General features: G+C 46.1%; 1 protein-coding gene across 1 annotated transcript; it reads right to left on the minus strand.

Moving 5' to 3' along the window:
* Window positions 1-1,143: 1,143 nt before the first annotated feature.
* On the minus strand, window positions 1,144-12,798 carry LOC121575753 (SH3 and cysteine-rich domain-containing protein 3-like). Its single transcript, XM_041889053.1, has 9 exons — window positions 12,783-12,798; window positions 7,186-7,295; window positions 6,129-6,188; window positions 5,781-5,873; window positions 4,715-4,804; window positions 4,551-4,651; window positions 3,511-3,562; window positions 3,255-3,365; window positions 1,144-1,242 (listed from the first exon to the last, which is right to left on the minus strand). The coding sequence occupies exons 1-9, from the start codon at window positions 12,796-12,798 to the stop codon at window positions 1,144-1,146; spliced, it is 732 nt and encodes a 243-aa protein (XP_041744987.1).
* Window positions 12,799-13,807: the final 1,009 nt, after the last annotated feature.

Genomic DNA, 13,807 nt, shown 5'->3' on the forward strand with positions numbered 1-13,807 from the left:
AGAATGAATGGGGCCATGTATCGTGAGATTTTGAGTGAAAACCTCCTTCCATCAGCAAGGGCATTGAAGATGAAACGTGGCTGGGTCTTTCAGCATGACAATGATCCCAAACACACCGACCGGGCAACGAAGGAGTGGCTTCGTAAGAAGCAATTCAAGGTCCTGGAGTGGCCTAGCCAGTCTCTTTGGAGGGAGTTGAAAGTCCGTGTTGCCCAGCGACAGCCCCAAAACATCACTGCTCTAGAGGAGATCTGCATGGAGGAATGGGCCAAAATACCAGCAACAGTGTGTGAAAACCTTGTGAAGACTTACAGAAAACGTTTGACCTGTGTCATTGCCAACAAAGGGTATATAACAAAGTATTGAGAAACTTTTGTTATTGACCAAATACTTATTTTCCACCATAATTTGCAAATAAATTCATTAAAAATCCTACAATGTGATTTTATGGATTTTTTTCCCTCATTTTGTCTGTCATAGTTTACGTGTACCTATGATGAAAATTACAGGCCTCTCTCATCTTTTTAAGTGGGAGAACTTGCACAATTGGTGGCTGACTAAATACTTTTTTCCCCCACTGTATAAATGAATAGTTTCACCATATTAAAACGAGAATTCAGTTCACATAACAGGGTTCACCTTAAAATGAGGGACAGATGTAAATGAATCACTAATCACATTAAATAAATCATAATCTTCAGAAAATGAAGCAGAAAAATAACTAGGGCTTTACAATGATGGTGAAACTTGGAGAAAATGTTTGATTAAGTGGGTTAAAATCTTCCTAGAAGTGACATAGGTTTGACGGAGGGATTTATTGAATTCTCCTTGTGGTCTATATTAAAGGGCACGTCATATACTATAACAGGCTTTCAAAATGCAAATATTGGTGCACTGTTTCTATTTAAAATATCAAAGGGATGCAAAAGTCACTCATTTCATGGAACGACCCACAGATGTCAGAAAGAATAAGAAATCCACCATTTCATAAAAAGCCCATTAAAAATCTGTTTATTACAGTGCCTCACAGTGAGCAGTGACATAAAGCTACGGTATGTGGTGGGGGGGACACTTTAAAATTCTCAAACTGTCCTCTAGTCTACAGTTTTAATTTCATCCTCATATTAAAAAATGGCCAGGGCCTCAGATCTCCTGGAGAAGATTGGCAGGGAAGAACCCCAGCTTCTGTCCAGTGCTGACTTTCAGATAGCCATTCACCTCCTCTCCTTTCTTCACAACGATCTGGGGGTACAGACAGACACACTGTATCTCAGAGTAGGAGTGCTGATCTAGGATCAAGTCTCCCCTGTCCATAAAATCCTATTCATTAGGATCTGAAAGGGATAACTGATCCTAGATCAGCGCTACTCTGAGACTTTGTGAATAAGGGCCCCAGACTCTACAGGAACTATAGAAATCCACATCTATTTCTTCCATATATAATTGTTCCGTAACATGTCCTGTGTAGCTCAGTTGGTAGAGCATGGCACTTGCAACACCAGGGTTGTGGGTTCGATTCCCACAGGGGAGCAGTATGAGAAAAACAAATGTATGCACTCACTAACTGTAAGTCTCTCTGGATAAGAGCGTCTGCTAAATGACTAAATTGTAAAAATTTAATGTAATAATTCAGGAGTATAGATTCAGCATGTGTCTATTGTCTTTAACCTCATGCACACACAAAATCAATGTCCCTGAATAATGTAATATTTAAGAAGGAGTAGTAGCCTGGAACAGGCTGAGCACTGCAATTAATAGTAGCCTGGACCAGGCTGAGCACTGTGATTAGTAGTAGCCTGGACCAGGCTGAGCACTGCGATTAGAAGTAGCCTAGGCTGAGCACTGTGATAAATAGTAGCCTGGAACAGGCTGATCACTGTGATTAGTAGTAGCCTGGACCAGGCTGAACACTGTGATTAGAAGTAGCCTGGATCAGGCTGAGCACTGTGATTAGTAGTAGCCTGGATCAGGCTGAGCACTGTGATTAGTAGTAGCCTGGAACAGGCTGATCACTGTGATTAGAAGTAGCCTGGAACAGGCTGATCACTGTGATTAGTAGTAGCCTGGATCAGGCTGAGCACTGTGATTAGTAGTAGCCTGGACCAGGCTGAACACTGTGATTAGTAGTAGCCTGGAACAGGCTGAACACTGTGATTAGAAGTAGCCTGGAACAGGCTGATCACTGTGATTAGTAGTAGCCTGGACCAGGCTGAACACTGTGATTAGAAGTAGCCTAGGCTGAGCACTGTGATAAATAGTAGCCTGGAACAGGCTGATCACTGTGATTAATAGTAGCCTGGATCAGGCTGAGCACTGCGATTAATAGTAGCCTGGACCAGGCTGAACACTGTGATTAATAGTAGCCTGGACCAGGCTGAACACTGTGATTAGAAGTAGCCTAGGCTGAGCACTGTGATAAATAGTAGCCTGGAACAGGCTGATCACTGTGATTAATAGTAGCCTGGATCAGGCTGAGCACTGCGATTAATAGTAGCCTGGACCAGGCTGAACACTGTGATTAATAGTAGCCTGGACCAGGCTGAACACTGTGATTAATAGTAGCCTGGAACAGGCTGATCACTGTGATTAATAGTAGCCTGGATCAGGCTGAGCACTGCGATTAATAGTAGCCTGGACCAGGCTGAACACTGTGATTAATAGTAGCCTGGACCAGGCTGAACACTGTGATTAATAGTAGCCTGGAACAGGCTGAACACTGTGATTAGTAGTAGCCTGGACCAGGCTGAACACTGTGATTAATAGTAGCCTGGAACAGGCTGAACACTGTGATTAGTAGTAGCCTGGACCAGGCTGAACACTGTGATTAATAGTAGCCTGGAGCAGGCTGAACACTGTGATTAGTAACTACCTGCTCAGCGTGCTGGGTCAGGGTCTTGGTTGTTCTTTAAGTACAGTTAGACTCAGATAACAACACAATACATGGCCACCTCAACCAATCATACATATACTGTACAGTATGGTAGCCCTGTGCCAAAGTGTGCTGACCTTGAACAAATAGAACATAAAATTGTATTTAACATTTATTAATTCAAGTCTCGTTTAATCTCTCTGGTAAGAGGATTGGCATTTAATTTTCTACGTACATAGCTAAATTGAATTGTGCCCAAAAAAAGGTTGTTTTAAAATTCAAATTCTCTGGTCTACGTGGAGACCTTATCCAAGACAGCAATATCTTCACTATTACAAATGTAATGACCAAAACAAAACATCCACCTGTACTATACTGTACCGACCTGGTCTTTCTTCAGTGTGATCTGTCCCATCTCTCTGTTACCTATGAAGGAACGCGTCACCTTGTAAACCCTCTCCCCAGAATGCAAGCCAGATCTCTCCCTATCTTTTCCCTGAAACACAACACACACGTTGGGAGTTGATTCCCAGAGCTTTCCATATTCATTTACTGATGCTGAATGCTGATTTACTAGCAGTGCGCTGTGAGGTTTGAGTCAAGGTTGGGGTCAGTTCCATTTCAATTGAACAGACACTCACCCTCCACCACTCCTCATTGGAGTCATCTATCACTGTGATCCGGTCCCCTGCACTACAACACCAATACACAACATACACAGAGAGACTAAAGTGACAGAGATACACAGAGAGACTAAGTGACAGGGAGACTAAGTGACAGAGATACTAAGTGACAGAGATACACAGAGAGACTAAGTGACAGAGATACACAGAGAGACTAAGTAACAGAGATACACAGAGAGACTAAGTGATAGAGATGCACAGAGATACTAAGTGACAGAGATACTAAGTGACAGAGATACTAAGTGACAGAGATACACAGAGAGACTAAGTGACAGAGATACACAGAGAGACTAAGTGACAGAGATACACAGAGAGACTAAGTGACAAAGATACACAGAGAGACTAAGTGACAGAGATACACAGAGAGACTAAGTGATAGAGATGCACAGAGATACTAAGTGACAGAGATGCACAGATAGACTAAGTGACAGAGATACACAGAGAGACTAAGTGACAAAGATACACAGAGAGACTAAGTGACAGAGATACACAGAGAGACTAAGTGACAAAGATACACAGAGAGACTAAGTGACAGATATACACAGAGATACTAAGTGACAGAGATACTAAGTGACAGAGATACTAAGTGACAGAGATACACAGAGAGACTAAGTGACAGAGATACACAGAGATACTAAGTGACAGAGATACACAGAGAGACTAGTGACAGAGAGACTAAGTGACAGAGATACACAGAGAGACTAAGTGACAGAGATACACAGAGAGACTAAGTGACAGAGATACACAGAGAGACTAAGTGACAGAGATACACAGAGAGACTAAGTGACAGAGAGACTATGTGACATAGATACACAGAGATACTAAGTGACATAGATACACAGAGAGACTAAGTGACAGGGAGACTAAGTGACAGAGATAAACAGAGAGACTAAGTGACAGAGATAAACAGAGAGAATAAGTGACAGAGATGCACAGAGAGAATAAGCGACGTCAGTAAACATGAAGTGCATCCTGGGTATGAATCAGTGAGGACTTACTGTAGGTCCAGGTCATCTTTCTCCACAGCCTTGACGTGATACAGAGCCAGGTAGTAGTGGTACTGGGAGAACACACCTAGCTTCCCCCCTGGCTGAGGCTTCTTATTCTGACAAAAGTCATTCGCTATCATTGTCGTAGTCATCATCATCATCATCTCTCTTACCTTATCATCTGCGGCTGCTTTGTCTCCTTTCTTGTCTCCCTCTGCCAGTCTCACCATTCTGTGACCACCCCATGTTGAGTAATACAAGCACTGTTCCCTCACAGAGTGAACAAACAAGAGCTCAACAGTGGCACCTATATATCCCCTGTTACCATGCTGAGGTATGCCAGCTATATATCCCCTGTTACCATGCTGAGGTATGCCAGCTATATATCCCCTGTTACCATGCTGAGGTATGCCAGCTATATATCCTGTTACCATGCTGAGGTATGCCAGCTATATATCCCATGTTACCATGCTGAGGTATGCCAGCTATATATATCCTGTTACCATGCTGAGGTATGCCAGCTATATATCCCCTGTTACCATGCTGAGGTATGCCAGCTATATATCCTGTTACCATGCTGAGGTATGCCAGCTATATATCCCCTGTTACCATGCTGAGGTATGCCAGCTATATATCCCCTGTTACCATGCTGAGGTATGCCAGCTATATATCCCATGTTACCATGCTGAGGTATGCCAGCTATATATATCCTGTTACCATGCTGAGGTATGCCAGCTATATATCCCCTGTTACCATGCTGAGGTATGCCAGCTATATATCCTGTTACCATGCTGAGGTATGCCAGCTATATATCCCCTGTTACCATGCTGAGGTATGCCAGCTGTGCCTCTGAGGCAGCATAGAGTGTGTGTGAACAGAGATGGAACTCTGTAAGGTGTTAGAGAAGACTAATCTGTCTTCCTCACCCCCCTCTCCTTCCCCCTCTTCCTCACCCCCCTCTCCTCCCACTTCCTCCTCACCCCTCTATCATCATCATCATTTAGATGGAGAGAAATACAGATTAGAGCAGGGATAGCCATATCAGAGACCCGCTCTAGACCTGAGACACTAACCTGGGTACCAGTCTGTTTGTGTTACCATGCCAACTCCTGGCCTTGTCATGCTATTTGGAATGACACAGAGTACAAGGAGTGTGATGTTAGCAAAACAGTTTCTGGATTTCAGGCTACCGAGACAGCAGGTGAGTGAAGTATCTGGCCGTCGTGTGAACACTCTCACGTTCTTCTTGTACTCTGATCCCTTCTTGCGCTCCTTGTTGGCCATTGTCACACCAACACGCAGGGTCTCAAAGACCGGGTCACTACGGTTGGACTGAGCTGGAGACAGAACAGACAGAACAACAGCAGAAAAAATACACTGCTATTTCTCAATTCTAATAGATGCAATAAAACACAATACATCACTATCGACGCATTATAGACAATGGAAATTGAGCTACACTTTCTCTGCATGTAGGTGCTTATTGATTAGTTCTTGACTCATATGGGTTTGAATGGATGGTGTGTAGAGAGAGTGTGAGAGCACAGAGGGAGCTGGGTACCTACAGAAGTGCACCAGTTGACTGACTGTGGCGTTCTGTTGACTGCTGTAGAGAGGAGAGCTGTAGGCCCGCCTGAAACCTGGGGACTGAGAAAAAGAACAAGGAGGAGGAGGAGGAGGACAAGGAAGAGGAGGAGGAGGAGGTGGAGGAGGAGGAGAACAAGGAAGAGGAGGTGGAGGAGGAGGCTAACAAGGAAGAGGAGGAGGAGGAGGAGGAGGTGGAGGAGGAGAACAAGGTAGAAGAGGAGGAGGAGGAGGAGGAGGAGGAGGAGGAGAACAAGGAAGAGAAGGAGGAGGAGGAGAACAAGGAGGAGGAAGAGGAGGAGGAGGAGAACAATGAAGAGGAGGAGGAGGAGGAGGAGGAGGAGGAGGAGGAGGAGGAGGAGGAGAACAAGGAGGATGAGGAAGAGGAGGAGGAGGAGGAGAACAAGGAGGAGGAGGAGGAGGTGGAGGAGGAGAACAAGGAAGAGGAGGAGGAGGAGGAGGAGAACAAGGAGGAGGAGGAGGAGGAGAACAAGGAAGAGGAGGAGGAGGTGGAGGAGGAGAACAAGGAAGAGGAGGAGGAGGAGAGCAAGGAGGAGAGCAAGGAGGAGAACAAGGAAGAGGAGGAGGAGGAGGTGGAGGAGGAGAACAAGGAAGAGGAGGAGGAGTTGAACAAGGAGGAGGAGGAGTTGAACAAGGAGGAGGAGGAGGAGGAGAACAAGGAGGAGGAGGAGGAGGTGGAGGAGGAGAACAAGGAAGAGGAGGAGGAGGAGGAGAACAAGTAGGAGGAGGAGGAGAAGGAGAACAAGGAGGAGGATGAGGAGGACGAGGAGGAGGAGGAGGAGGAGAAGGAGGAGGTGGAGAACAAGGAAGAGGAGGAGGAGAACAAGGAGGAGGAGGTGGAGGAGGAGAACAAGGAGGAGGAGAACAAGGAGGAGGAGGAGGAGGAGGAGGAGAACAAGGAGGAGGAGGAGGAGGAGGAGGAGGAGGAGGAGGAGAACAAGGAAGAGGAGGAGAACAATTTGATTAGCAAAACGCATGACTGAATTATGACGCATGATTGAATAAGACTGATCCTTAGTCAATTCGATGGCAAACTCACAATCTTCCCAAGGCATTTCTGGAACTCCACATAGGACTGACACTGGTGGTGGATGTTGGTTTTGCAGTTCTTACACCTCAGGGCAAACTTGTCCTCCTTCTCCTCTTCCTCTACCTCCTCAGAGAGAGAGGAGGGAAAGAAGGAGAGAGAGATAGAGGAGGGACAGAAGGAGAGAGAGTGAGAGAGAGAGGAGGGAAAGGTAGTGAGAGAGAGAGAGAGACAGGAGGGAAAGGTAGTGAGAGAGAGAGAGAGACAGGAGGGAAAGAAGGAGAGAGAGTGAGAGAGAGAGGGAAAGGTAGTGAGAGAGGTAGAACGGGAAAGAGTGAGATAGACAGGGAGAGAGATCGCGGGCACACACACACACGCGAGAGTACAGCTGGGGAATCAGTGGGGAAGCTCCTAAAATAACCCCCCCCCCCCCCCATACAACCAGGATTAAAACTGTCACCAGGTTGAGTAGCTCTATTCTCACTATAACAACTGTTTAATACCTGCCTATTGTTCAGACATGATCTGGTGTGTTAGCTAGCTGGGGAATGTAGGGATCTCTGTCTGTCTGTCAGACTGACTGACAGAGAACACTCAACGTCTGTGTCTCAAATGGCACCCTATTCCATATAGCCCCATAAGGCTTTGGTCAAAAGTAGTGCACTGTATAGGGGATAGGGTGTCATTTGAAACGCAGACATCCTCTCACCGTGTTCTCCTCCTCTTTGACTAAGTTCTCAGGGGCTGGAGGGTTGTCATGGATATCCACAGAGTTCGTATCATCCAATCTGAACCATAGGACAGAAAAATACATATATTCTAAAATATATTGTTTATTTGGACAACAAATAAGTGACAAATATGGGACAAATAGGTTCCAATTAAAATCTCTCTGGATTTAAAACCAAATCTGTTGAAGAGTATCTTACATATCATAAGTAGCCATAGTGCTGTGTGGTAGTCAGGTCTTGGTGCCTGTGGAACAGCAGAGGGCTGTGCGGTAGTCAGGTGGAACAGCAGAGGGCTGTGTGGTAGTCAGGTGGAACAGCAGAGGGCTATGTGGTAGTCAGGTGGAACAGCAGAGGGCTGTGCGGTAGTCAGGTGGAACAGCAGAGGGCTGTGCGGTAGTCAGGTGGAACAGCAGAGGGCTGTGTGGTAGTCAGGTGGAACAGCAGAGGGCTGTGTGGTAGTCAGGTGGAACAGCAGAGGGCTATGTGGTAGTCAGGTGGAACAGCAGAGGGCTGTGCGGTAGTCAGGTGGAACAGCAGAGGGCTGTGTGGTAGTCAGGTGGAACAGCAGAGGGCTGTGTGGTAGTCAGGTGGAACAGCAGAGGGCTGTGCGGTAGTCAGGTAGAACAGCAGAGGGCTGTGCGGTAGTCAGGTGGAACAGCAGAGGGCTGTGCGGTAGTCAGGTGGAACAGCAGAGGGCTGTGCGGTAGTCAGGTGGAACAGCAGAGGGCTGTGTGGTAGTCAGGTGGAACAGCAGAGGGCTGTGCGGTAGTCAGGTGGAACAGCAGAGGGCTGTGCGGTAGTCAGGTGGAACAGCAGAGGGCTGTGCGGTAGTCAGGTGGAACAGCAGAGGGCTGTGTGGTAGTCAGGTGGAACAGCAGAGGGCTGCTAAAGCTGCTGCTTCTCTTATTGTAACTAGATATCAGTTATTTATTTTCCATTTAATTATGTACAAATGTGCCATTAAACAAAAAAACAAATACAGTTCTTCATTTATAATTATTCGCCATGTTAACATGTCATTTGTTAATACATGTAGCTATCTGGTCATTTTCTGTGACATAAAATAAAAGTGCTACCAAGGTAGCTATATACATTTGTGCTCATAATACTTATTGTAGTTTTCATGGTCACTCAAGTCAACCACTGCTTGACCATCAACAGTCAATTAGAAAACAAGTGAACAACAGAACTGGTTGAATCAAGGCTAATGACATACATTATATCTTGTAAAAAATGTTATTGTACATTTTCTTATTACAAGTTATATTGATTCATAAAGGCATCCTAAATTCTCAACTTCATTTTGACAATGGAGTGAGGTGATTTTTGAACTCACCGTGCCTCAACGTTCCTCACCAGCCGAAGAGGTCCTCAACCGGTCAGAGAGGCCCTCTCCACCCAAGCCAAGCTCAGTTCTACACAGCCATGGGCAGCTTGGTGGGCGCTGTACATAAGTTCCAGTTGAATCCCCTGGTCCTTTGGGTCTTGGCATAGTCAACTTCACGAATAGCTACCTATTCTCTACGTAGTGCACTACTTTTGACTAAAGCCCTATGGACCCTGGTCAAAAGTAGTGCATTAAATAGGGTGCCATTTGAGACACACTCATAGTCAACTGTCCAAATGGGAGATTGAGTGAGTAATGCTACAACCCAACCCTGTCACTGTGGTGGGGGGGGGGGGGCGTTGTGTGTGTGTGTGTGTGTGTGTGTGTGTGTGTGTGTGTGTGTGTGTGTGTTCTCATCACAAGTATAAGAGCGTCTGCTAAATGACTAAAATGTAAATGTAAAATGTCAGCATCACAACATTACTGGACAGCTATAATGACTTTGTCCTCTTCAGAGATGGTTCTATCAATCTCACTTGTTGTGTAAGGATGGGGCCGGTGCGTACGATGGGGCCGGTGCGTACGATGGGGCCGGTGCGTACGATGGGGCCGGTGCGTATGATGGGGCCGGTGCGTACGAGAGATTTGATTTGATGTATTAACTATGTTTACCATGGGAGGCTAAAAGAAAGCCCTGGGTGAAGAAATAGGCCTAATTCAAACACTCAACACTGGACTTGTGAATCACAAGATGGTCAACAATGTAATAGATTAGAAATTCACTTTTTAAGTTAGTTGGTCATAGAATAGATCTGTGTCCATTCTTCAATGTATTACGATGCTACACTGAACAAAAATATAAATGCAACATGTCAAGTGTTGGTCCCGTGTTTCATGAGCTGAAATAAAATATCCCAGAAATGTTCCATATGGACAAAAAGCTTATTTCTCTCAAATGTGCACAAATTTGTTTACATCCCTGTTAGTGCGCATTTCTCCTTTGCCAAGATAATCCATCCACTTGACAGGTGTGGTATATCAAGAAGCTGATTAAACACAGGTGCACCTTGTGCTGGGGACAATAAAAGGCCACTCTAAAATGTGCGTTTTTGAGGGAGCGTGCAATTGGCATGCTGACTGCTGGAATGTCCACCAGAGCTGTTGCCAGATAATTGAATGTTAATTTCTCTACTATAAGCCGCCTCCAACATCGTTTTAGGGAATTTGGCAGTACGTCTAACAGGCCTCACAACCGCAGACCACGTGTATGGCATCGTGTGGGCAAGCGGTTTGCTGATGTCAACGTTGTGAACAGAGTGCCCCATGGTGGTGGTGGGGTTATGGTAGGGGCAGGCATATGCTATGGACAACAAACACAATTACATTTTATTGATGGCAATTTGAATGCACAGAAATACTGTGATGAGATCCCAAGGCCCATTGTGAGGCCCATTTTTTTTAAAGGTATATGTGTTACCCAGTCATGTGAATCCATAGATTAGGGCCTAATTAATTTATTTCAATTGACTGGTTTCCTCATACGAACTGTAACTCATTAAAATCTTTGAAATTGTTACATGTTGAGTTTATATTTTTGTTCAGTATAAATCTAAATCATAATGATTATGATTATAAAACGGGTTGTTTGGATGCTGATTGGACAAGCAGTGTTCGAAGCCTTGCTGTAATTCGCCGATATTGGCACACCTATGCCAGCTAACATGAATAACAACAGTGTGTGTGAAGAGAGAGATGGTTTGCTTTGTTATTAAGGCTGAACAGACAGTGTGATGGGTGTGTTCATATGAGTCGAACGAGAGGGATTTGCTCCAGACAACCGACAGGGCCCTCATCCCCGTCATTCACAGTAGAAAGAAAAGGAGATATTGCAGAAGGAGATCGGGGTGCTTGGTCAGGAGCCGGCGACGAGTGGCTAATCTGCCTTTGCCATCGATACTATTGGCCAACGTACAATCGCTTGATAATAAAGTGGATGAACTACAAGCACGTATATCCGACCAACGGGACATTGAAAACTGTAATATCTTATGTTTCGTGGCTGAACGAAGACATGAATTACATACAGCTGGCGGGTTATACACTGTATCGGCAGGATAGAACAGCAGCCTCTGGTAAGACGAGGGGTGGCGGTCTATGTATATTTGTAAACAACAGCTGGTGCACGATATCTAAGGAATCTTGAGGTTTGCTCGCCTGAGGTAGAGTATCTCATGATAAGCTCTAGACCACATTATCTACCAAGAGAGTTGTCATCTATATTCTTCGTAGCTGTCTATTTACCGCCACAAACCGATGCTGGCACTAAGACCGCACTCAATGAACTGTATACGGCCATAAGCAAACAGGAAAACGCTCATCCAGAGGCGGCGCTCCTAGTGGCCGGGGACTTTAATGCAGGGAAACTTAAATCTGTTTTACCTCATTTCTACCAGCATGTTAAATGTGCAACCAGAGGGAAAAAAACTATAGACCACCTTTACTCCACACACAGAGATGCGTACAAAGCTCTCCCTCGCCCTCCATTTGGCAAATCTGACCATAATTCTATCCTCCTGATTCCTGCTTACAAACAAAAACTAAAGCAGGAAGCACCAGTGACTTGACAATAAAAAAGTGGTCAGATGAAGCAGATGCTAAGCTACAGGACTGTTTTGCTAGCACAGACTGGGATATGTTCCAGGATTCTTCCGATGGCATTGAGTACACCAAATCAGTCACTGGCTTCATCAATAAGTGCATCGATGACGTCGTCGCCAGTGACTGTACGAACATACCCCAACCAGAAGCCATGGATTACAGTCAACATCCTCACTGAGCTAAAGGGTAGAGCTGCGCTTTCAAGGAGCGGGACTCTAACCCGGAAGCTTATAAGAAATCCCGCTATGCCCTCCGACGAACCATCAAACAGGCAAAGCGTCAATACAGGACTAAGAGCGAATCGTACTACACTGGCTCCGACGCTCGTCGGATGTGGCAGGGCTTGCAAACTATTACAGACTACAAAGGGAAGCACAGCCGCGAGCTGCCCAGTGACACGAGCCTACCAGACGAGCTAAATTACTTCTATGCTCGCTTCGAGGCAAGTAACACTGAAACATGCATGAGAGCATCAGCTGTTCCGGACGACTGTGTGATCACACTCTCCGTAGCCGATGTGAGTAAGACCTTTAAACAGGTCAACATCCACAAGGCCGCAGGGCCAGACGGATTACCAGGACGTGTACTCCGAGCATGCGTTGACCAACTGGCAAGTGTCTTCACTGACATTTTCAACATGTCCCTGACCGAGTATGTAATACCAACATGTTTCAAGCAGACCACCATAGTCCCTGTGCCCAAGAACACTAAGGTAACCTGCCTAAATGACTACCGACCAGTAGCACTCACGTCTGTAGCCATGAAGTGCTTTGAAAGGCTGGTCATGGCTCACAACACCATTATCCCAGAAACCCTAGACCCACTCCAATTTGCATACCGCCCCAACAGATCCACAGATGATGCAATCTCTATTGCGCTCCACACTTTCCCACCAGCGTTCAACACCATAGTGCCCTCGAAGCTCATCACTAAGCTAAGGACCCTGGGACTAAACACCTCCCTCTGCAACTGGATCCTGGACTTCCTGACGGGCCGCCCCTAGGTGGTAAGGGTAGGTAACAACACATCCGCCATTGCTGATCCTCAACACGGGGGTCCCTTAGGGGTGCGTGCTCAGTCCCCTCCTGTACTCCCTGTTCACTCATGACTGCATGGCCAGGTACGACTCCAACACCATCATTAAGTTTGGCGATGACACAACAGTGGTAGGCCTGATCACCGACAACTATGAGACAGCCTATAGGGAGGAGGTCAGAGACCTGGCCATGTGGTGCCAGGACAACAACCTCTCCCTCAACGTGATCAAGACAAAGGAGATTATTGTGAACTACAGGAAAAAGAAGAGGACCGAGCATGCCCCCATTCTCATCGACAGGGCTGTAGTGGAGCAGGTTGAGAGCTTCAAGTTCCTTGGTGTCCACATCACCAACAAACTAACATGGTCCAAGCACACCAAGACAGTCGTGAAGAGGGCACGACAAAACCAATTCCCCCTAAGGAGACTTAAAATATTTGGTATGGGTCCTCAGATCCTCAAAAGGTCCTACAGCTGCACCATCGAGAGCATCCTGACTGGTTGCATCACTGCCTGGTATGGCAACTGCTCAGCCTTCGACCGCAAGGCACTACAGAGGGTAGTGCGTAAGGCCCAGTATATCACTGGGGCCAAGCTTCCTGCCATCCAGGACCTCTATACCAGGCAGTGTCAGAGGAAGGCCCTAAAAATTGTCAAAGACTCCAGCCACCCTAGTCATAGACTGTTCTCTCTGCTACCGCACGGCAAGCGGTACCGGAGCGCCAAGTCTAGGTCCAAGAGGCTTCTAAACAGCTTCTATCCCCAAGCCATAAGACTCCTGAACATCTAATCTAGGTGGTCCTCTGTAGCTCAATTGGTAGAGCATGGCGCTTGTAACGCCAGTGTAGTGGGTTCGATCACCGGGACCACCCATACGTAAAA

This window comes from Coregonus clupeaformis, chromosome 10 (genome assembly GCF_020615455.1).
Source record: "Coregonus clupeaformis isolate EN_2021a chromosome 10, ASM2061545v1, whole genome shotgun sequence".
Taxonomy (NCBI): Eukaryota; Metazoa; Chordata; class Actinopteri; order Salmoniformes; family Salmonidae; genus Coregonus; species Coregonus clupeaformis.